The sequence below is a fragment of the Nicrophorus vespilloides genome, unplaced genomic scaffold (genome assembly GCF_001412225.1).
Source record: "Nicrophorus vespilloides isolate i.1.1-1 unplaced genomic scaffold, Nicve_v1.0, whole genome shotgun sequence".
Taxonomy (NCBI): Eukaryota; Metazoa; Arthropoda; class Insecta; order Coleoptera; family Silphidae; genus Nicrophorus; species Nicrophorus vespilloides.
Genome location: NW_017096618.1, coordinates 23832 through 43436, shown reverse-complemented (window position 1 = coordinate 43436; position 19605 = coordinate 23832). Strand labels below are relative to the sequence as shown.

The following is a 19605-nucleotide window of genomic DNA, read 5'->3' as shown; positions in this document are numbered from 1 at the left end:
TAAATCATGTTATAAAATATTCCAAAACATAATAATGAATTACTTTCTGCAGTATCCCAGCGAAAAAAGGGAACAAGCTAGCAACTACATCTACAAACAGTTATTTTTCAACCAAACGTTCAAATATTAACTCAATTATAGCCAAAAAGTCTGTTTCAAACGTAAAATCAATAGCCCGAGCGTCAGCTCAAACATTCACCTAGAAACCCTCGCAATCTGATGATGGGCAGACCGAAAAAGCTCTCCAAGCGCATATTCTTTCTCATGAATATACTTTAGGCAACCATACCTACCTATCACATACACATCATGTAACAAGTAAAGGGAGAAGAAATGAAGCAGTTTGCTTCAAAAATATCAACAATTTATTGTAATTCCTTCTTTGAAAATCAAAAAATATACAGCAGCACATCATTGGTATTAAATATTAACACCATGCAAAACTATAACTTTTGTTTCATAATTAATTAGTTTTTACTTCCGATAATTCAGTCTCTCACCGTGTTTCATTCAATTTTGTTATATATAACATAATTGTGTTTAGTATAAAAACGTGAACATTATGCATACGAACAGATAAATAAGCACATCCACAATATTTATATAACTTAAACCAGTGTTTACCAAACTTGTTAACTTCACGGCACATTTGGAATATCTCGTGGTACATTGTTTGGCAGATACTAGTTTAACTGAACCTTGTCAAGAAAATAATAGATTTTTAAATAAAAGTAAAGTTTCTTGTTAATTGAGCGCCGGGAAGATAAAAATGCGACAATCGCAGCCTTCATTTAAAAAAAAATACAATTTTAATTTACATGCGTATATTATTATAAAAAGCTCAATTGGTTAAATATGTCTTTAAAATTAAACTGCGTAAAACAGAAGAATTGCTTGATGTCGAATAGGCCCTGCGACATAACAGTTACTAAATTCTCAGATCTTTCAATATATCATATTTTCTTCTTCTTTCTCAGCTTCTCATAAATCAGGTTTGGACCCATTTTCATAAAAACAAAAACAAAACAAATCAATTTAACGTTAACCCCAGGGCATTTAGTACCTTCTGCTTATTTCTTCAACTAATTAATTAATGTATTTCCTATGTTTTATCATCCTACCAAATTAATAGATACATAGAGAGAGAGAGAGAGAAAGAGAGATTACATAAACTGATATGTATACTAATGTGGCAAAGAATGAACATAGGCCTCAAACGATAGTGAAATGTAAATAAATAACCCACAGATATGAGGCGCTTCGTAATATCGGAGACATTAAGACGTGTTCGTCTAAAATATACAAATAAGATCTCTCAGCCCTTCCTTTAAGACACTTTCAATTAATATTTATATGTACATACAAATGGTTTTTGTTTCCTATTATTATTATTGAAAAAGTTTACTCTTTTTGTTGTCTACTTATATTTTTGTTCATTTCAATAATGAGTTGACTTCCAAATGCGCTGATTCCCAAAGTTACGTCTGATACTTTAGAGTCGATTCCTTTTTGGGCTTCAGCTCCTCTGCGATTCCTCCCCAGGCCAACCGAAAAACTCGGGATCGCCATTTTATTGCTGGATTCAATAAAGCATGTAGGAATAAGCACGGACCTGAGCACTCGCGAAACAGCCATCCAACGACAAAATCAAACTTATTAAATGGCAGTGAACCATTCTGGAATTATATTATATTATATCTCATTAGTTATGATCGCTCACTTCTATTTAATAAACTTTCGGTACCTGGACAATAGACAATAAGATCCAATCACACAGGAACCAAAGTAGTACGTGTATCAAAAAGAAGCTCACTGGTTCCCACTTCAGAAGTACATTGACTGCCCAGGCGGCGCAAAATCCATTCACCAGGCACTCGGATAGCGGCTCTATGATAATGAACGTGGGCAGCATGGCCACCCTTAATTTTGCCCATCTAGAAGGAGGAAATCAGATCAAACAAACATCTATGCACGCAGTACAATATAAAAGAAAGGAACTCAAACTGCGTAATTTGTATTTTATAGTTAAGGTTTTTCGAAAATCTCATAGATTTACAAAAATAAATATAAATAGATATAAAAAAAGAAGAAATGTACGAACATGGAAACAAAGATGAAACCAATACAACAGAGGACACCTCGCTCTAGAACAGATTACGATGATTCGTTCATAATAGTTATAAAATTGTCTATTTAAAGGGAAAAAAACAATAATAATTTATTTTGATATTACTCAAATCACACAAAGAAAAATAAAATGAGAAATTAATAATTTAATTATAGGAAGTGTTTTAAATGACATTGATATTTCACTCTGGCAACAAATCAAAAACGGCGGAAACTGGAGAAGTTGTGGATAAGAAAGAAGAACAAAAGAAATTGATTCAACATTGTGTACACGAGCTAAATAATTGACCCATTTGCAGGTACATATTGTATCAATAATCAACAATATTTGCGCGAACTTTATCAATGAAGCTTGATAAACCAAGTCGAGGTTTCTTCTAACAAAATACCATTCTAAAAATTCGTTCCCTTAGCTTTAAATACCTGCAGTTCTCATTCTTTGTCGTAGTTCTCTTGGTTCTATTACTGACCTTGTTAAACGGGCTTGAAAACTGTTCACCTCGCAAATGCCTGAATTCTGCATTGCCGGCTGGCTGCTGATTCTTATACGCCAGCCACGGTCTGTGAACGACTTTGCAATAAAAAAATCTTCGGCTAAATAGCAGCCGAATGTCTTAAGACCACCTATCTCATCGAGCAAAGACTTTCGCATTAAAGCGGACATGCCCGTATGGCAATTAATCCTAATTAAATCGGCAACTAAGTATATACGAGATTGGGCAGTGCCGAAATAGATCTAGAAATTATTATTGAATTAAATATCTGTCAACATTACATGTTGACTATTTAAAAGACATGAGCACTGAACTGTTGTTTTAAGACACACTCTTCAATATTATGATCAACTGCAATATGAGTAGAACATACCTTTTCTAGAGTAGCTGGAAAACCTTCACGATCACTAGTAAAAGGCATCTGATGGACCAAAGCTGTTGTTTCTGTCATAAAATTCATCATGTCTTGCAAAGTGTCTTCTTTCACTAGAAAATAATCAAGTAAATACATTAAGGAAATTTTGTCAGTGGCTTGCAATACATACTACGGATTCCACTATCAGAGATCAAAATAAACTCATTATTAGCAGCTTCATATGCTCGATGCATGTTATTTATTTTGGGATTTACTCCAACACAGGATCCACCTATAAATAGCTTTGCATCAACCTTCGAATATCGATCCATCAAACCTTTGACTAGCATTATGGCTGGATCATTCTCATCTTCTATGCAAAATAATAACTCATACTAAAAACAAATCAATTAATAATGCAGCTACAGAAAAAAAGAATTGTGTTATAGTAAATGTGAAACCTTTGGGTAGTTCATTGTAAAGAATGATTCCAGGTTGCTGGATAAATGTGGATCAACCCCCATGAGTGGTTTGAGAATGGAAACACCTAAGAGTGCATCTGCTTGGATTTGAGATAGTTTTTGATGCAGACGATATCTCCTTCAAAATGAAAATCACAAGGTTCAAATGGAATTTAAAAAATAACATTCCTAATCTATGCAATAGATAGCTTGAGGTTAAGATTGTTTCCATAGATGAAGAAGTTGTTTTTAACTAGTATACGCACCCATAGATAATAGCTAGGATATGTAGGATCCACATACTGCACCAGACACTGATGAAGAATATTGCAAAGATATAGACTGTATAAATAACCATTGGTGCCATTGTAATTGGTTAAATATTATGTTCGCCATTTAATTGCATTGTAATAAATGAAGTAGCAGCTGAGATACAGCCGCAACATAGCTGAAATTTTAATTTATATTGTCGAAAGCGATAGATGGTATCATTTTAACACAAGCACATTGCACACATACATGTAATACATCAATATTATAAATGAAACACAGTTCTTATGAAACGGTTATATGGACGGACCTCGGGTTAGAGAAGGAAAGTAAAGGTCGCGCCGGCGCCGCCATTCATATTCATATCCATGAAACAGCAAACAAGAGCACAACCCACCCAATGAATCCCATTGGTGGACTGATCACGATGTTTCATATTAGAACACACAATCTCACATTCCATCTCTTCCATCTATATATCAGTGAAGTCATCATTGTATATGGTTGTGAGCCCATTCGTCATCGTTCGTCCACTCAATAGCAAATGCATTCCAATGCATTCACATACCCGTCGCATTTTTATCGATGTAACCAAAATAAACTAATTCATTGGTATTTCGAACGTTATTGGCGGAGTTAGGCTTATAACAATCCAATACATTCTGATCTATCGATTTGAAATAATCGATTGTTCAAATTAATCGACTTTTCGAAAAATAAGGGACTACTATTGGGATATGACCACAAACGTAATAAAAAATGCGAAAACTGTACGATTTATTCTAATAAAGAATAAATGTATGAAGGTTCTGAATTTATCATAGATTTATAATATTTTTAATATCGCATCGTATAGTATTGAAGGAATTTAGTATAGTACATATAAGATATGAAATACCTATGAAATAATCGAATCAATTGCAATAGTATATTCATAATCGAAACAATACATATTATATATTTTTATATACGTGTATATTGATTATAAGTTAAGTATAATAAATTTATTTAAAATAAAATGTATTTAAAATAGGAAACAAAATATAATAATAATAATAATAATAATAATAAATCAATATATTGTTTACAGATAGATAATATAGATGCAAATAAATATATACAGCATTTAATCATTTGTTTTTATTATTATTTTGAAGCTCATCACAGTAAACGAACTAAATATTATTACATTTTTAATATGAATCAGTGCATTATATATCCGAAATTGCGACAGAATTGCGACATTGATATATAACAGGCGTTTGCGTCGTCAGGCAGGCGGAAATAGTCAAAAAGTTTTGCGTTGAATATATTTCTTTTCTTCTTATTTATTTTTTTTGTATTCATCCTTTCGTGTTATAATTCCCTTAATTTTCGAAACAATATAAAGTAACAAAACCAGTCTAGCGCATGGTGTTATCTGTTTGTTTCGCTGGTATGGTCTGTGACAGCGTTTAAATGCCAGCTACTAGACCCAAGAGTCTTTTCCGGTTGGTGCTGGGTGTTCCTCGAGATGGTTAGCATTGCCTAGACTGGGCTGCCGGTTTCGTTTCTTTTCCATATTCACTTGCGCATAAAGAGGTTCAGGCTGCAAAACAGACAATAAACGAGACATGTAGTTGACGAGAAACAGTAAGCGACATCGTGACAATAACGACTCGGGGCAGAGGGGGGGGTTTGTTGGTGTTTTCGGTGGTGGTGTTGTTGGTGGCGCGATCGTTGACGAGGTTTGTTTGTCATCAATCAGAACAGAGACAATAATGAAAGGTCAGATGAGGAGAAAAGCATGAAGCGTTAGTGCAAGGTGCTGCTGGGCAGGGCCTCTCGTTTGCTGACGCCGCCGGACACGGGCAAGGCCAGTGCAGTGCAGTAAACCAAAGGCCCCGAGCAGCCAAACATCATTATCTCTTACCTGGGCCGGAAGCCGACGAGTACTGCTGCTGTCAGGGCCTTCGCTCACTGCCCGTGTGCCCTTTTTGCCATACACCCATTCCCACCCCCAAAACCTTCAAACACACCGGACTATCTGTTTAGTATATCAATGTTTATTCATATCATATGCTACAGCTATTGGTACAGAAAGACGGAAATATATAAAAACAAAATGTTCTAACTAGCTAACTCAGAATCATACTGTTGAATTTCACGTTCAATAAATGTTCATCTGGCAATAATAAAAAGGAAGACTAAACGTGTGTTTTCTTTTCTTTTCTTTTTTGTTTAGTATATGTCAACAGTATATAGTTGTAGGTATGCGTATTTTTCTCAACTGCTTGTTTTAAGGAATGTGTGTTTCTGTATATGTATGTGTATGTATTGTGTGTGTGTATATATGTGTGTAAGTGTGTGTATTTAAAATTTGTTTTTGTTACTGTAGTAGCAGTTGTTGTTATAGTTGTTTTGTTGCTTATAAATTACATCTCATACATTGGATTATTAGGCTACAATATACTCTAAAATCTGTACATGAACATCAAGATACAGTCTAAGTGAATGTAAGTGAGGCCTTCGTGTTCTTATTAATTAATTCATTCATAAATCATATAGTATACTATAGTTTAGTAAATTAGTAGAGTACAAGGATCGAGTGCCGAGTCACAAGTCCGCATATCACTCTCACTTATGTATGTATGTACCCTTCTTTTCTGTTTCTTTTTTAAATTGACTCATTGACTCGGTTAGGGCTTGTGCAACTTGGTTTTTAGTGACTTACTGGAGGAGGGTTTGGGCCAGGGCCAGGATAAGCTCTCACTCCCCCCATAGGGGGTTGTGGTTCAGGGTATGCCATATCAGCCATAGGGATGTCTTCATTCTGAAAGCATAGCACATGAATATATGTTACCAATTTACCGAGTTCTAGAAAAACAATAATGAGTAAACAATAACTCACCCTCTGATAAACAGGCGCCATTCCTCTAGCAGTATTTGGAGCGTTGCGCTTCATGGTCCTATCTTCGTACCGAGTGCCACTCTGTGAGGCCATTGGGCGGTTCAGAGTGCTATTTGCATTGTTTGGAGAATTTGGACCTGCGTTCCTCGCAGCAACTGTTTTCGTAACAAAGTCCTGCTCCTTCCATCCGTGCTTCTTATATACATCTCTGAGATCTTGATGCTGCCACATCGTGAACAACACCTGGCCAGCGAACTTCAGTACTCTTGGTGTATACTTTTGCTTCTGTTTGGTGATCGTCATCAATCTCTCAACACCTCCGGCTTCCAACAAAGACCTGGAGAATTCAGCGTTCTTCTTGATCACTTCATTGAGTGTAGCCAGAACGGCGGCTATTGTATCGTCGGAGGTGCCTTGATCATGTTGTGGACTTCCAGAAGGTAACTTTTGCACGAGATCTCGCATCGCATATTTACCAATCAACTCCTTGTTGCGCTGATCGATTGCTAAGTTCCTGAGTGCTGTAGCAACCGCGCAAACAACTCTGTCAACTTCCATTCGCAGAAGCTCCACCAGTATGGGCAGACCCTTCTCTTTTCTGACTGCTGCGCGAATTTCGATGCTGGGTTGCCAGTAACAAGCAGCCAGGTTCTGCAGAGCTCCGGCAGCGGCTTCCAATGTTTCCGGATTTGAGCAACTTTGCAGGAGTGCCAAGTAGGCTTGCACGACCTCAGGTTGCCAAAGCAATTCTGTGCCTCGGACAGGTTCGCCTCTAGAAGCAATGCTGCTTGATCCCATGCCAGAAGTACTTGTATTATTTTCTTTCACTTCCAATGACTGAGAATCTTTCTTCTTTTTACTACCACCGAAACATCCCAAATTCTCGCCTACATTAAAAACATACAGATTAAAGAAAATTGTGTGATATATGTATATATGCGTGCATTACCTTTTGAATTCGCTGTGACTCTACTCTGCGTAGGCAGAGGGTTTTTGTCGTAATTGGGGTCCTCTACTTCTTGACATCTGTACGACAGATTTCTTAAGATACATACGCAATTCTCTACAATCTTATTCCCTATATTTGACTTGTCTATGGCACAACGCACAACAAACAACAACGCATCAACAAGCCCATCACATTCCCTTAACTTTTTCCTGGCATACTCGCCAGCCGAACTAACATTGCGAAGTACACCGGAGGCATTTCGGAATACTGTGGACCAGCATGTTTCGCCAGAATTGCCTTGAACGTCCCATCCCGAATGTGGAATAATAATATATGTAACTATGACCGTAACCCCATCGTCGATGATGGAGCGCTTCAAATCTTCGCATGAAGACATATTCCAAATAACTCCCGTAACTAATTCCTTAATTTCGGCTTCATTCGAACGTCTCAGTAGTGTAATGAGGGCGGGAATGCCGCCAGCATTCTTGATGGCCCGCTTGTTTTCGTCATTCTGTCTTCCATAGGACAGGTTCCTCAATGCGCCGCAAGCATTTCTGTACACCTCGATGCTATCGTGTTTCAATAAATTTACTAATGGTGGAATGCCACCTAATGCTCTGGTTTTCTGTTTATTAGGATCATCCATGTAGCACAGATGCTGCAAATAGGCCGCCGCATTCGCTTTGATAACGTTACTGGGGTTATTGAGAAATCCAATTACTTCTGTTAAGTTTGGATCCCTCCAACGCATTCCCCTCTGGTCATCATCGCCGCCTACGCTACCAGGGGAAGTCATGCCATGAGTCCTATTGTGTGAAAGTCCTATATTGTGTCCATGCAGAGACATTTTGCTCATATGCTTCTGAAGTTCCTCGTCTTCGAACATACGCATGGGAGCGGTGACTGGAACTGGGCCGTTAATACTCTCCTCGTATGTTCTGGAATCGTATGTTGCACCCGGATGTGTACTTGTTGTACCATATGGTGATGGTGAAACATAGCCATACACTACGCCAGACTCATCTTGATAGGGATCCAATATTGGACCACCTGGAGACGGCGTGACTCTGTAGTGTTCCGGGAGTTCGTCGTATCCGGAACTTAGGTATGGTGCACCGGTTTGAGCTGCCAGAGGTAATGGTGATGGTGCGCCGCTATGTTCGCTAGGACTAGGTGGTGTCGGTGGTCTCTCTACACCAGCAGAATATCCCATATATCCTCCATACGGATTGGGTGGGTAATGTTCGTAATCTTGGTAGTGTGGGTGCGGATGATATTGTGAATACATATGATGTGCTGGTTGTTCCATATAATCCACGTATTGCGGACGGGTATGAGTTGGATGCGGGTAAGCCCCGAGAGGCACAGGCACGTACTCTCCTTGTGAACTGTCTCCCAATTGCTGAACTTCTCTTACAACTTTAGTCACTGTTGTTACTTGTTGTGTCGTTTGCTGTTTATGTGTCCGCACTAGTGGTTCATCACTGTGGACAGACATATGGCTAGAATTTGGCGAGTGTTCCGAATGACCATTGCTATGCGTATGGTAAACGCTGTCATTCACGGAGACACCTGCATCTGGTCCCCTAGAAACACAAGAACGAAGAAGAAAAAACATTAGTTACATATAATCAGCAAATTCACGAAGTTAAATCAAACCAACATACATACATATATGTTCATATTTGATAAATATTTTCAAAAAATAACTCTCCATATATGCATGTATATCGATATTAAAAAAAAATGCATGTCACCGTTTATACAAAACTTACTTGTAATGTTGCATATCTGGACCTTTGTCTTGTAAAATTCTCCTAAAATATATAAAAAAAAAATAGTGAATGATCAAATGGCAATGATTATAATTATAAAGATTGTATTAAATAAAATCGTAATGAAAAACTGATAACGAAATTTGCAAGACAACAATATATGAGAAGGAACAAATACCCAATGATTGATACATATGCAATGAAAAATATTTCTTTCTCTCCTTTTTCCACTTATTTATTTAATTTTTTCGAATGAGTAATGGTGTGATTCAGCCCCTACCTCTGTGTTATCTCTGTGTGTGTTATGCTATGTTCCTGCCTTTGCTCAACTCTGCGATTCACGAGCCTGTCATGGTGGAAAAAGCGTTATTTATCCAAAGCAATGGTGTATTTATAATTATTCATGCATCTACTAATAACAATCAGCTTGCTAGTTGAAAACAAAGGATGAAGCAAGTATGACAAGTAATTCAATTTCAAAATGGATGTATGAACGATTTTATTGGTTTGTGCTCTTATTAAATGTGATATATTGAGAGAGAGAGAGAGAGAGAGATAAGGACAAGTACACACACTATTTACTTACAAACATGAATCCATGAGGTCTTTAGTAGACATAGTGATTATGTTTTTAATTGCTCCTCTGTCATACATGCAAACATACATAAGCATTATAGTTATTCCCTTGTATACAAGAACAAATTGTAAAATAAAGAAACATACATGGATTAGTTATTTTAGTATATAGACCATGTACATTAGGACAAGTACTGATAAAGTCTGACTAATTTTGTAGGTAGATAAAAGATATCAAGAGACTTACGTGATATAATTCTGTTTGCTCTGTATTTAGTTCATATGAAAGTTACTAAATTGCTGCTAGCCATTTGGTTGCATTCTAGAAATGAAAACAAGCAAATCAAAGAGGTAAAAAAAAGTGATATGGTATGGATTGGTGTAGATTAAATATTAATTAACATTAAAATAGGCAGTAATATTAGGCGTGATTAAGAACAATGCATTTCAGTTCAAAGAAAATGACGAGGGTGGTTTACTGGATGGATGAGAAATAAGGTTAAGTTGAATGGGACTAGGGGCGCACGTAGAGGACGAGATAACAGGAAGGTTTATGAAGGCGGCCAGATGCCATTGACTTAATTCATAAAATACTAATGATAAGAGGAAAGTATCAGCGGGGCGGGGCGAATTATGTTTACATACTATAGTAGATTTGTAGTATATAGTACGGGACGACGAGTGCAACTAACGTTAATACCTCACAGCAGCAGACATCTGTATGTCGTAAATACTAATGAGGGGGCCAAGTGACCAGAATGGATGATAGCGAATGGCGAAACCGTTTCTTGGATGCGGCTACTTAACACGCGTACCTTTTCTCCCTTTTAATTCCAGCATAGAAAGTGATCGAGGCACGACAGCACGGCACAGGTATAATGGAGACTACGTCACCAAACTGATTGCTACGAATGAACGTCGTCGAAGCTGCGCCACGACCCTCTCCTCTCTCTCCAAAATCACATCTTCCTTGAATGCGATGACTTCTTTTCCGAAATTCCCTTTAAACTGAGCACCCGTCTTCACATTACACTCTTCACCGCTTTTTACAACAGTTTATTATCGACATTGAACACCACTAGGAGGAGACCAACTAGACTCACTCCCACTCATATTGCATGATGGGTAAATACAAAATCGAATATTCAGCTGTACATCTAGTATAATAGCTAGCCGGAAGGTACGCAACCCCACGAGCCTCGCTCGAAAATCGCACCAAGACGCATCCAACACTCAATACTACCCTTAAAAATCTCAAAACTACCACTCTACGATTACTGTTTCGAATAAACTGCAATCGGCACCGCAAGTTTTGAATCTGCCGCCGAGGCTTCTAAAAGTTGGTACGAAAATATGGCGACTTTCGTTACTTTTGAGAACCAAAGACCGATGGCGTTTTTCTGTCCTCATTTTCAATTAGTTAATTAATTAAATCCTTAGTATCACGAAAATCCAAAAATGACGTTGGTTCAATCCTTAAAAACCAACAAAAAATTGTAGGGAAATAAACCCGAAAAGGGGTAGAAAAAGGGACAAAGACAAACAAAAATAAATCCTTGTAAAGACAATACGCTGAAGTATATGCAATTTTGCATTTATCAATCCATCGGTTGATATAAAGTCGATTAATCATTTTGAATATTCATTTTGATTAGTTTTGTGTGATTTAGCTTGGCAACAGTGCGTCGATAAGTTTGGTCCCGAATTTACCGTCTCGATTTAGGTGTGTGGAATGTTATGTATTGTTTCGTTGTGATTGGTTGTGATGTGCAGAAAGGCTAATAGTAATGCTGCATAAGACAGTTTAAGCAAACTCCGATTTGCTTCGTTTCCACTTGAGACTCGAGTGTTCGCATGCACAACGTCATCATTTCAGTGAAACTATGCACACAACACATTCCTAGATAGCAACGACCGACGGATTAAGATTGTTCTCGCAGCGGACAGGTTATTGCTCAGGTGGCAATAATTATATGCCATTCCCAACTGATGGTCATTGAAAATGTCATCCTCAGCAATATTTATTTTAGATATGAAGGGAAAGGTGAGTCCTGCTGAGAATCATGTGTCCAGAATATCTTTAAAATTGCATATTGTTTTATAGGCTCTGATTTCCCGCAACTATCGTGGTGACATAGATATGGGTGTCATAGATAAATTCATGCCCCTCCTAATGGAGAAAGAGGAGGATAGTCTGTTAACACCAATACTGCAAACAGCGGACTCCACATTTGCCTATATCAAAACAAATAACCTATACATAGTTAGCTTAACTAAGAAGAATGCCAATATTGCATTGGTATTTGTATTTCTCCACAAAATTGTCCAAGTCATGACTGAGTATTTCAAGGAGCTAGAGGAGGAGAGTATCAGGGATAATTTTGTTGTGATCTATGAGCTAATGGACGAGTTGTTAGATTTTGGTTATCCCCAGACTACTGACAGCAAGATCTTGCAGGAATACATCACCCAGGAGGGGCACAAGCTAGAAATCCAACCTCGCATCCCAATGGCTGTAACAAATGCAGTGTCCTGGCGGTCAGAGGGCATCAAGTATCGAAAGAATGAGGTATTCCTGGACGTTATAGAGTCGGTAAACTTGCTGGCCAATGCAAACGGGAACGTTCTGAGGAGCGAGATTGTGGGCGCCATCAAGATGCGCGTGTACTTATCTGGTATGCCTGAACTTAGACTTGGATTAAACGACAAAGTCTTGTTCGAGTCCACCGGTCGCGGTAAATCAAAGAGTGTTGAACTCGAGGACGTCAAGTTCCACCAATGCGTGAGGCTGTCCAGATTCGAAAACGATAGGACCATTTCGTTCATACCACCGGACGGCGAATTCGAGTTAATGTCCTATAGATTGAATACGCACGTGAGTAACATCACTCGCGTTATCCATGGACGCCCATCTGAACAGTAGTTCTAATTTACAGGTTAAACCATTGATTTGGATAGAATCAGTTATTGAGAGACACGCTCACAGCAGGGTGGAATACATGATCAAGGCTAAATCGCAGTTCAAGAGGCGTTCCACCGCCAATAACGTGGAAATCATTATTCCGGTTCCAGGTGACGCCGACTCACCAAAGTTTAAAACAACCATAGGCAGCGTTAAGTATGCACCAGAACAGAACGCTATCACATGGTCTATCAAATCATTTCCCGGTGGCAAAGAGTACTTGATGAGGGCCCATTTCGGACTACCGAGTGTGGAGTGTGAGGACAGCGAAGGCAAGCCCCCAATACAAGTGAAATTTGAGATTCCATATTTCACGACATCTGGCATTCAAGTAATACTGTCCCATCATTATATTTTCATTATTCTTCTAACTTGACTTGTATTGTTTTAGGTGCGTTATTTGAAGATCATCGAGAAAAGTGGATACCAAGCGTTACCATGGGTTAGGTACATTACACAGAACGGGGACTATCAATTGAGAACCAATTAATTTCCGATTCATTTATTGTTTCTTAATGCACGACAGTCGCATCCTTATTATTTTATTGTAGCATATTAAATAATTCGGTACTGTTTTTTTTATGTCAGGTATTTTGTTGTAACCACAAATATCATTATGAACATTCTAACGAAAGAAAGAAAAACAAAATTTCCAAATACATTTTAATACAATTTCAATCATTCCTGCCAAAATGCGTTAACTTTTATTGGTATACTTTTGCACCTCAGTTGAATTCTCTTGTATTGGAATATATTATTTTATACAATATATTTTGTCTAGCAGTCCATTTCATTGCTCAATATTCAGAGATGTTATCGAATAATTATTTCAGAGTAATGTAACGAATTGTTCAATGCTTTCTTTTTTAAAATATATTATATTGTATTATGTACTTAATTTTGGTTTATTACTTTGTAAATATACTTAACGACAATGTTTTCAGTTTTGCAAAATGTTTACTAATTTAAATTTATAGCTGTTGTATGCATATGGTTTGGAACAATAAGTTTTTATTTATTTTTATAGTAATATCGCACGTAATGAAAAAATCATCATATCTTTAATAATTGTGAGGTCATAATGATAGCAGGTTTTTGGACTACATACTAATAATAACGCAAAGAGCGCGGTAAATAACCTAATTTCTTTTCCGTACGCATTAATTTATTACTAACAGTAATATGGCAACTTGTTAACATATCAACATAATATGTTACAGATTTCTCCAAGTGTATATATTGAAGATATTACAAGCAAGAAACACCAATAAATTTGCTATAAACAAATCTGATTATCATCATCCTTCCTTTCATCCTCTTACATATAATAGATCCTGTTAATTGGGATATTTTAAAATATGTATGGATGGGGTGTTTACTTGTGGACATTTTATTCAATATTTTATTAATTAAATTATACTTATTTAAATCACAAACATTATGATTAAACTTAAATACTTGTTAAATATCTTGATCAGACATTTTGGGCTTAAACTGAAATGCACAATCAACAAAAACGCGAAAAACTAAAAGATTGTTGTGGTGTAATTGGCAAATGTCCTCACTTCACTTCACTTCTTAGCGAGTTGGTTGGAAAGCCAGTCCAGACCTTCGTACAAGCCATCACCTTGTGTTGCACATGTGGCTTGCATGTACCACTGGATAAAAAATAATAATTAGTTAAATTGTTAGTTAGAATTTGAGTTAATTTACCTGACGATTGCGTAATTGGTTCAATTGTAATTTATCAGTCAGCTCGGCAGCAGTCATTGAATTGGGTAAATCTTGTTTGTTGGCAAACACCAATAACACAGCATCACGCAGTTCATCTTCTTGCAGCTGTATAATAAAGAAAATTAATATTTTTCTATTGATTTTTGAAATTGTACTTACCATGTTTTGCAGTTCTCGTTGTGCTTCACCAATACGTTCCCTGTCATTAGAATCAACAACAAAAATAAGTCCCTGAGTATTCTGGAAGTAGTGGCGCCAGAGTAATCTGATTTTGTCTTGGCCACCAACATCCCACACAGTAAAACAAATATTTTTGTATTCAACTGTTTCCACATTGAAACCAATCGTTGGGATTGTGGTCACAATTTCTCCTAGTTTTAGTTTGTATAAAATAGTGGTTTTACCAGCAGCGTCCAATCCGACTGCAAATAAAAGGAGGATTAGATAGGTTTAGGAACTGATTTTGTTGGTGACAAACGCTACGTTGGATCGCCTTATAATAACCTTACCCATCAAGATTCGCATTTGCTTTTTGCCAAATAATTTGGTCAAAACGCTAGAAATCGTTAGACCCATTATTATTATAAAAGATGCTTATTAATCGAGCTTCAAATTTTCCTGATATTTTAACTGGAATCGAGAATGCCACGTCGATTGTCACTTTGTAATTCCACATACAATACAATTCTGAATACTGCTGAATGACTCCACTGACAAAACAATCTGTCAAATGCTGTCAAATGTCAAAATTGCGTTACTCCTCCCTCTCCTTCAACTGACAATTCAAACATAATAATAACAATAATAATAAATAGGGCGGAAAAACTTTAGCCCTTTGTATGTAGGTATAAAATACATTTTGTATATTATTAATGATAATTTAGTCAGATTTTAATAAAAAAACGAACGATTTTAAAGTTGAAGATAAAAATATTTGAGCGTAGGGCAGCGTTTTCCAAACTGTGGCGCGGACTAATCTAAAGGGAGGCGGAATATTAGTCACAGTGAGCAATTTTCCAAATTAGCAGAAGTTATATCTATTTTATGAATTGGACGGGGAGACGTAGTAACATCAAGTTTGGAAACCACTGGCGTAGGGCCTTGTTGTATGAGAAATTGTACCTTGCAGTAGGGACAATGTAGTAGTCGAAAAGCATCGGTGTCAGCAAATAAGGGCCTCCAAATCGCCAAAAAAAAGTTATGATTTTCTTAGTAGGGCCTCCAAATCAGGTAGCGCTTAGGGTCTCACGCACAAAGTCATGATTTTCTACTGGTATTGTGGCTTTGCAATACAGTAAAATCTGTTTTTGTGCGGTAGATAGGGACCACATAAAAAAAATCGCACTAAGAAAATACGTCAAAGATTTACGAAATACATGAGAAAGTGCATCCAAACAAAATAATATGGAGAAATTTTCAAAAATATGAAAAGCAAATCTTCTGATGAATTGGTTCAAAATCATCTAACAGAATCATTTGAGCAAGCTGTACATATGCACATATTTTCTACCTGAAAATCAAAGGAATAGTGCATATTCACTGGAAATGCAGGATATACAACAGAGAAAATGCACTACTTTGTATCCCTTTGGACTACCTAAGAATGGGTCTATATCGCAAGCCCAGACAACCAAGAAAACGTCTATTGAAATCCCAACTACCATAAAAATGTTATTGTAGAAATTTATGATAATAAAAGACACTTTCGGGATTTTCATTGTCGAGATTTTCGAACGTCGGGATTTCGGTTCTTTCGCTAAGAATAATATAGATGTAATATTTTTTTAAGAAACGCCTTAGTTAAAAAGAAATGAAAATATATGTAAGAAAGAATTATTCAAATATAAATTATATAAAAGTAAGGGTTACGTAATATAAAGGAGCAATAAATACACTAATATAAATATTAAATAATAGTGTTTAATAAAGAAATTGTAGAGAAAGACTGATTACACAAAAAAAAACTGATTAAAAATTGTGCCATCTGATAATAGGTTATAAAATTGGCGAATGATCAAATTTACAAATATGGTGTACAATATTTTTTTGTAGACAAAAAAAAAACATGTATAAATCTGTAGATGAGGTGTTATGTTATGAATGAGAATATGAAATAAGTATAAGTTTACATAGTAAACATTTATGCAATATCAAAGATTATATAAAAAAAAAACTTAAAGAAATATAACCTGATTAGGGCCATGTCATACATAATGACTGACAGAACATAAAATTTGTAAACAAAACATTGTTTCAAATGAAACACAACAACCATATCACATAAAAGAAGGAATAAATAAGTGTATATACATGAAATTGTATACGAATTAATAGGTGTAATTGGCTGAATTATTTGGTTGAATATTACTGAGCTCAACCAAAGCCATGGCAATTTGCATATCCGACGAAGATATGTCTTTTTTATCGCCGTTGCCGATCTTGACTAATACCGTGGGCCGTTTCTGATTCTCGTATTCAATTAAACTGCTATCTTCACCCCAATTGATGGGTAAAGCAAGATCTTGATTAGCCTCATTGTCCCATCTTTGCTGGTCCAATGCTTCTCGCAACCAGCGTTTTTTTGGCAACTCCGTGTATCGTGTGCAGCTCATTACCGGAGATGTTTCAACTTCAACCTCTTCGGCTACATATGGAACTTTTTGGGACTTGAAATCATCATTTAATACTTGTGTAGGTGTACTGTTTGCTGCGTCTAACTCCTTCTTGTGAAAACCATATGTCAATTCCTGCGACGATCGGACCTTGATTATCTTTGCCAATTGAGTGTTTGGATTGATGTTCTCACTATGCTCAAGGTCAAAGTTCTTATAATGCCACGTATCATTAAATCTGGATTTTTTCGGCGTCGAACAGGTCGAATTACTCTTGGTATCGCTTCTAAAATAGGACAAACAATTTAATATGTGAGCATTCTAAACATTGTTATACATAATCAAAATTATTCCAATATTGAAAGAATGTAAACACTACATTATTAAACCTATTAGCCTGAAGCAATTACATGGAATATATATCCGTCAAAAAATGTTTGCTCAATTTTTAGTATTCTTAATATTCATTCATTGAAATTAAAAATGAAGTTTCTTTGCAATACTAAAGAAGTTGATAAATTTAAAAGTTGGCTAATAACGTTTTCAACTTTGTTAGAATAAAGTTATGCATTAACAGTTAGATTTTTTAAGTACTACTTACTTTTTGACTGTATCAATCCATTTCTGAATGTCCTTCTTGTATTGCTCATCATCAATATTTTCTATTGACATGTTAGATGTGTAGCTGAATCTCTTTAGGGTGCCTTCTGGATGCTCTGGACAGTGTCTGTTTGCATGTGTAAACCTTCTTTCACAGTTGGGAGCTGCACATATGAAGGGTTTCTCTCCAGTATGAAGCCGTTGATGGGTTTTTAGCTGGCCTGACTGAGCAAACCTCTTAGTACACCTGGGGTAATCACAAGCATATGGCTTTTCACCTAAAAAAGTAACAATGGCAATGAGTGTGTACAACTTAGTACAAGGTGGTACCTACCTGTATGTGTCCGAAGATGAGCTTGAAGAGATTTCTCCCTTGGAAACACTCGGTTGCAATAAGTGCACTTTATTGAGCTGGGTGATGTGGAACCTTGCAAGATAAGCGAGTTCAGTTCTTCAGCTCGGGGCCTGCCTCTTCGTGTCTCACTGGGTGATAAAGCTGAAAGTGAGGTTGGACTAACACCAACAAGAGACCCGTTGGCCGGAGACGAGTCCGGTGTCTTCATCTTGAAGATCCTGTTTGGCGGGGTCACTTCGCTAGCGTTCAATTGCAATTTCGTGCGTTTCGGTGTACGAAACATCCTTTTTATTTCACAATTTTCAAAATCACAACACCACCACTACCGAACGAAGCCTAACCAAAACAAACGATGCGAGAATTCAAAGATGGCGCACTGAACAGACCATACCATCTTCGAAAAAGCGCGGGCCAATCTCTGCCCACTATTCCAAATAATACCGTGCCATTCACGCTCCCACGTTGCAACGTCGCTTCGTTGGCGTTTTAAAACATTTAAATGCATTTAAAAATTTAAATCCCCAAGTATTGAAAACATTGAACTTCAAAAAAACAATATACCACGATCATCCGCTATTATCGTATCGACACAGATAATCAACTACTTATCTTCTCTTCCAAAAAAACATACAATCCTTCTGGTATATTTCATAATATGTTTCTTTGTATATATTTGTGTATACATCAGCTGTGTCTGGCTTCATCAGTCAAAGAGAAAACAAAATAAAAGTGAGGTTTTCAAAAATAGTTAAGAATTTATTTGCAAATTATACTATCTAATATAATTGTAGGCAAAACAATTTAGAAATAGGAGAAAGAGGTCGAAACTAAGCGCCAGTTCACTTAGTTAGGGACTACATGTCAAGGACCAGTAGTAGCAATCACTTATAATGGGAATTTCAGCGTTCATGTATATGATTAACATTTAATTATGTAGATCAATGATTCCCCTTTTTGGACATATTTTTTTTGCGACCCCCTTTTGGACATAAACAGTTTTTACAACCCCCCATAGAATGGATATGTGTAGAAAAATAATTAAGTTGCAAACAACCCCTAGAATCATTGATGTAGATAAACAATAAATTATTAGTGGTTGCAATATTTTGTTTGCCTGTAACGAGAGTCGAACCGAAACCAACCAGAATTTTTAACAGAACCGTAACTGTAATCGTAACGTAAAATTGCTCAATTGAAATATTAATAACGGTTAATTTCGGTTCATTTTTTTTTCATTAAATTAATTCATTAATCGCTTTCTTCCATGTAAAAATATACTTCTAGACATTTAATTTTAATCACAATACAGTTGGTATAAGAAATATGACGGTGGATAGAGGGAAGAAGAATTTTCGTCTGAATTCGGTATCATTGGGAACTAAAATTTATACCGGTATCAAATATACGACTCGATTTAAAATTTTAACCGAAACGGAAAGTAA

The 19605-nt window shown here is 36.6% G+C and overlaps 5 protein-coding genes across 12 annotated transcripts; 1 reads left to right on the top strand and 4 right to left on the bottom strand.

Moving 5' to 3' along the window:
- Positions 1-432: 432 nt before the first annotated feature.
- Positions 433-4111, bottom strand: LOC108557617 (ceramide glucosyltransferase). The gene is made up of 7 exons (XM_017914213.1): positions 3704-4111; positions 3438-3576; positions 3167-3371; positions 2995-3107; positions 2598-2863; positions 1745-1934; positions 433-1676 (listed from the first exon to the last, which is right to left on the bottom strand). Exons 1-7 carry the CDS (start codon positions 3802-3804, stop codon positions 1479-1481), a joined length of 1212 nt encoding a protein of 403 aa, XP_017769702.1. The 5' UTR covers positions 3805-4111; the 3' UTR covers positions 433-1478.
- Positions 4112-4872: 761 nt separating this feature from the next.
- LOC108557605 (catenin delta-2) lies at positions 4873-11035 on the bottom strand. 8 transcript variants are annotated; one of them, XM_017914193.1, is made up of 10 exons: positions 10716-11035; positions 10148-10222; positions 9911-9967; positions 9605-9670; positions 9325-9366; positions 7547-9135; positions 6598-7484; positions 6421-6519; positions 5620-5713; positions 5207-5295 (listed from the first exon to the last, which is right to left on the bottom strand). In XM_017914193.1, exons 3-9 carry the CDS (start codon positions 9940-9942, stop codon positions 5651-5653), a joined length of 2778 nt encoding a protein of 925 aa, XP_017769682.1. In that variant the 5' UTR covers positions 9943-9967; positions 10148-10222; positions 10716-11035; the 3' UTR covers positions 5207-5295; positions 5620-5650. The 8 variants fall into 8 exon arrangements, with proteins under 8 accessions (XP_017769681.1, XP_017769683.1, XP_017769685.1 ...); XM_017914192.1 differs by lacking the exon at positions 5620-5713 and having other exon boundaries at positions 4873-5295; XM_017914194.1 differs by lacking the exons at positions 5620-5713; positions 9605-9670 and having other exon boundaries at positions 4873-5295.
- Positions 11036-11596: 561 nt separating this feature from the next.
- Positions 11597-13760, top strand: LOC108557607 (AP-1 complex subunit mu-1). The gene is made up of 4 exons (XM_017914200.1): positions 11597-11944; positions 12005-12775; positions 12837-13193; positions 13254-13760. Exons 1-4 carry the CDS (start codon positions 11903-11905, stop codon positions 13350-13352), a joined length of 1269 nt encoding a protein of 422 aa, XP_017769689.1. The 5' UTR covers positions 11597-11902; the 3' UTR covers positions 13353-13760.
- Positions 13761-14159: 399 nt separating this feature from the next.
- Positions 14160-15319, bottom strand: LOC108557609 (ADP-ribosylation factor 2). Its single transcript, XM_017914202.1, has 4 exons — positions 15106-15319; positions 14756-15018; positions 14576-14701; positions 14160-14520 (listed from the first exon to the last, which is right to left on the bottom strand). The coding sequence occupies exons 1-4, from the start codon at positions 15170-15172 to the stop codon at positions 14434-14436; spliced, it is 543 nt and encodes a 180-aa protein (XP_017769691.1). The 5' UTR covers positions 15173-15319; the 3' UTR covers positions 14160-14433.
- Positions 15320-16496: 1177 nt separating this feature from the next.
- Positions 16497-18563, bottom strand: LOC108557608 (MDS1 and EVI1 complex locus protein EVI1-like). Its single transcript, XM_017914201.1, has 3 exons — positions 18143-18563; positions 17810-18086; positions 16497-17494 (listed from the first exon to the last, which is right to left on the bottom strand). Exons 1-3 carry the CDS (start codon positions 18444-18446, stop codon positions 16924-16926), a joined length of 1152 nt encoding a protein of 383 aa, XP_017769690.1. The 5' UTR covers positions 18447-18563; the 3' UTR covers positions 16497-16923.
- Positions 18564-19605: the final 1042 nt, after the last annotated feature.

Coding starts and splice junctions, on each gene's coding strand:
- LOC108557617 (XM_017914213.1), bottom strand. CDS start 3,804: ATGGCACCAATGGTTATTTATACAGTCTATATCTTTGCAATATTCTTC. Junction 3,108..3,166: donor CTCTGATAGTGGAATCCGTA/GTATGTATTGCA, acceptor ATTATTTTCTAG/TGAAAGAAGACACTTTGCAA. Junction 2,864..2,994: donor TTCCAGCTACTCTAGAAAAG/GTATGTTCTACT, acceptor AATAATTTCTAG/ATCTATTTCGGCACTGCCCA.
- LOC108557605 (XM_017914192.1), bottom strand. CDS start 9,942: ATGTCTACTAAAGACCTCATGGATTCATGTTT. Junction 6,520..6,597: donor TGGCGCCTGTTTATCAGAGG/GTGAGTTATTGT, acceptor CTATGCTTTCAG/AATGAAGACATCCCTATGGC. Junction 5,296..6,420: donor CTGGCCCAAACCCTCCTCCA/GTAAGTCACTAA, acceptor TCTGTTTTGCAG/CCTGAACCTCTTTATGCGCA.
- LOC108557607 (XM_017914200.1), top strand. CDS start 11,903: ATGTCATCCTCAGCAATATTTATTTTAGATATGAAGGGAAAG. Junction 11,945..12,004: donor TTTTAGATATGAAGGGAAAG/GTGAGTCCTGCT, acceptor ATTGTTTTATAG/GCTCTGATTTCCCGCAACTA. Junction 13,194..13,253: donor TCACGACATCTGGCATTCAA/GTAATACTGTCC, acceptor GTATTGTTTTAG/GTGCGTTATTTGAAGATCAT.
- LOC108557609 (XM_017914202.1), bottom strand. CDS start 15,172: ATGGGTCTAACGATTTCTAGCGTTTTGACCAAATTATTTGGCAAAAAG. Junction 15,019..15,105: donor GCAAATGCGAATCTTGATGG/GTAAGGTTATTA, acceptor TTTTATTTGCAG/TCGGATTGGACGCTGCTGGT. Junction 14,521..14,575: donor ACCAATTACGCAATCGTCAG/GTAAATTAACTC, acceptor TTTTTTATCCAG/TGGTACATGCAAGCCACATG.
- LOC108557608 (XM_017914201.1), bottom strand. CDS start 18,446: ATGTTTCGTACACCGAAACGCACGAAATTGCAATTGAACGCTAGCGAA. Junction 18,087..18,142: donor TCATCTTCGGACACATACAG/GTAGGTACCACC, acceptor TTACTTTTTTAG/GTGAAAAGCCATATGCTTGT. Junction 17,495..17,809: donor TGGATTGATACAGTCAAAAA/GTAAGTAGTACT, acceptor GTCCTATTTTAG/AAGCGATACCAAGAGTAATT.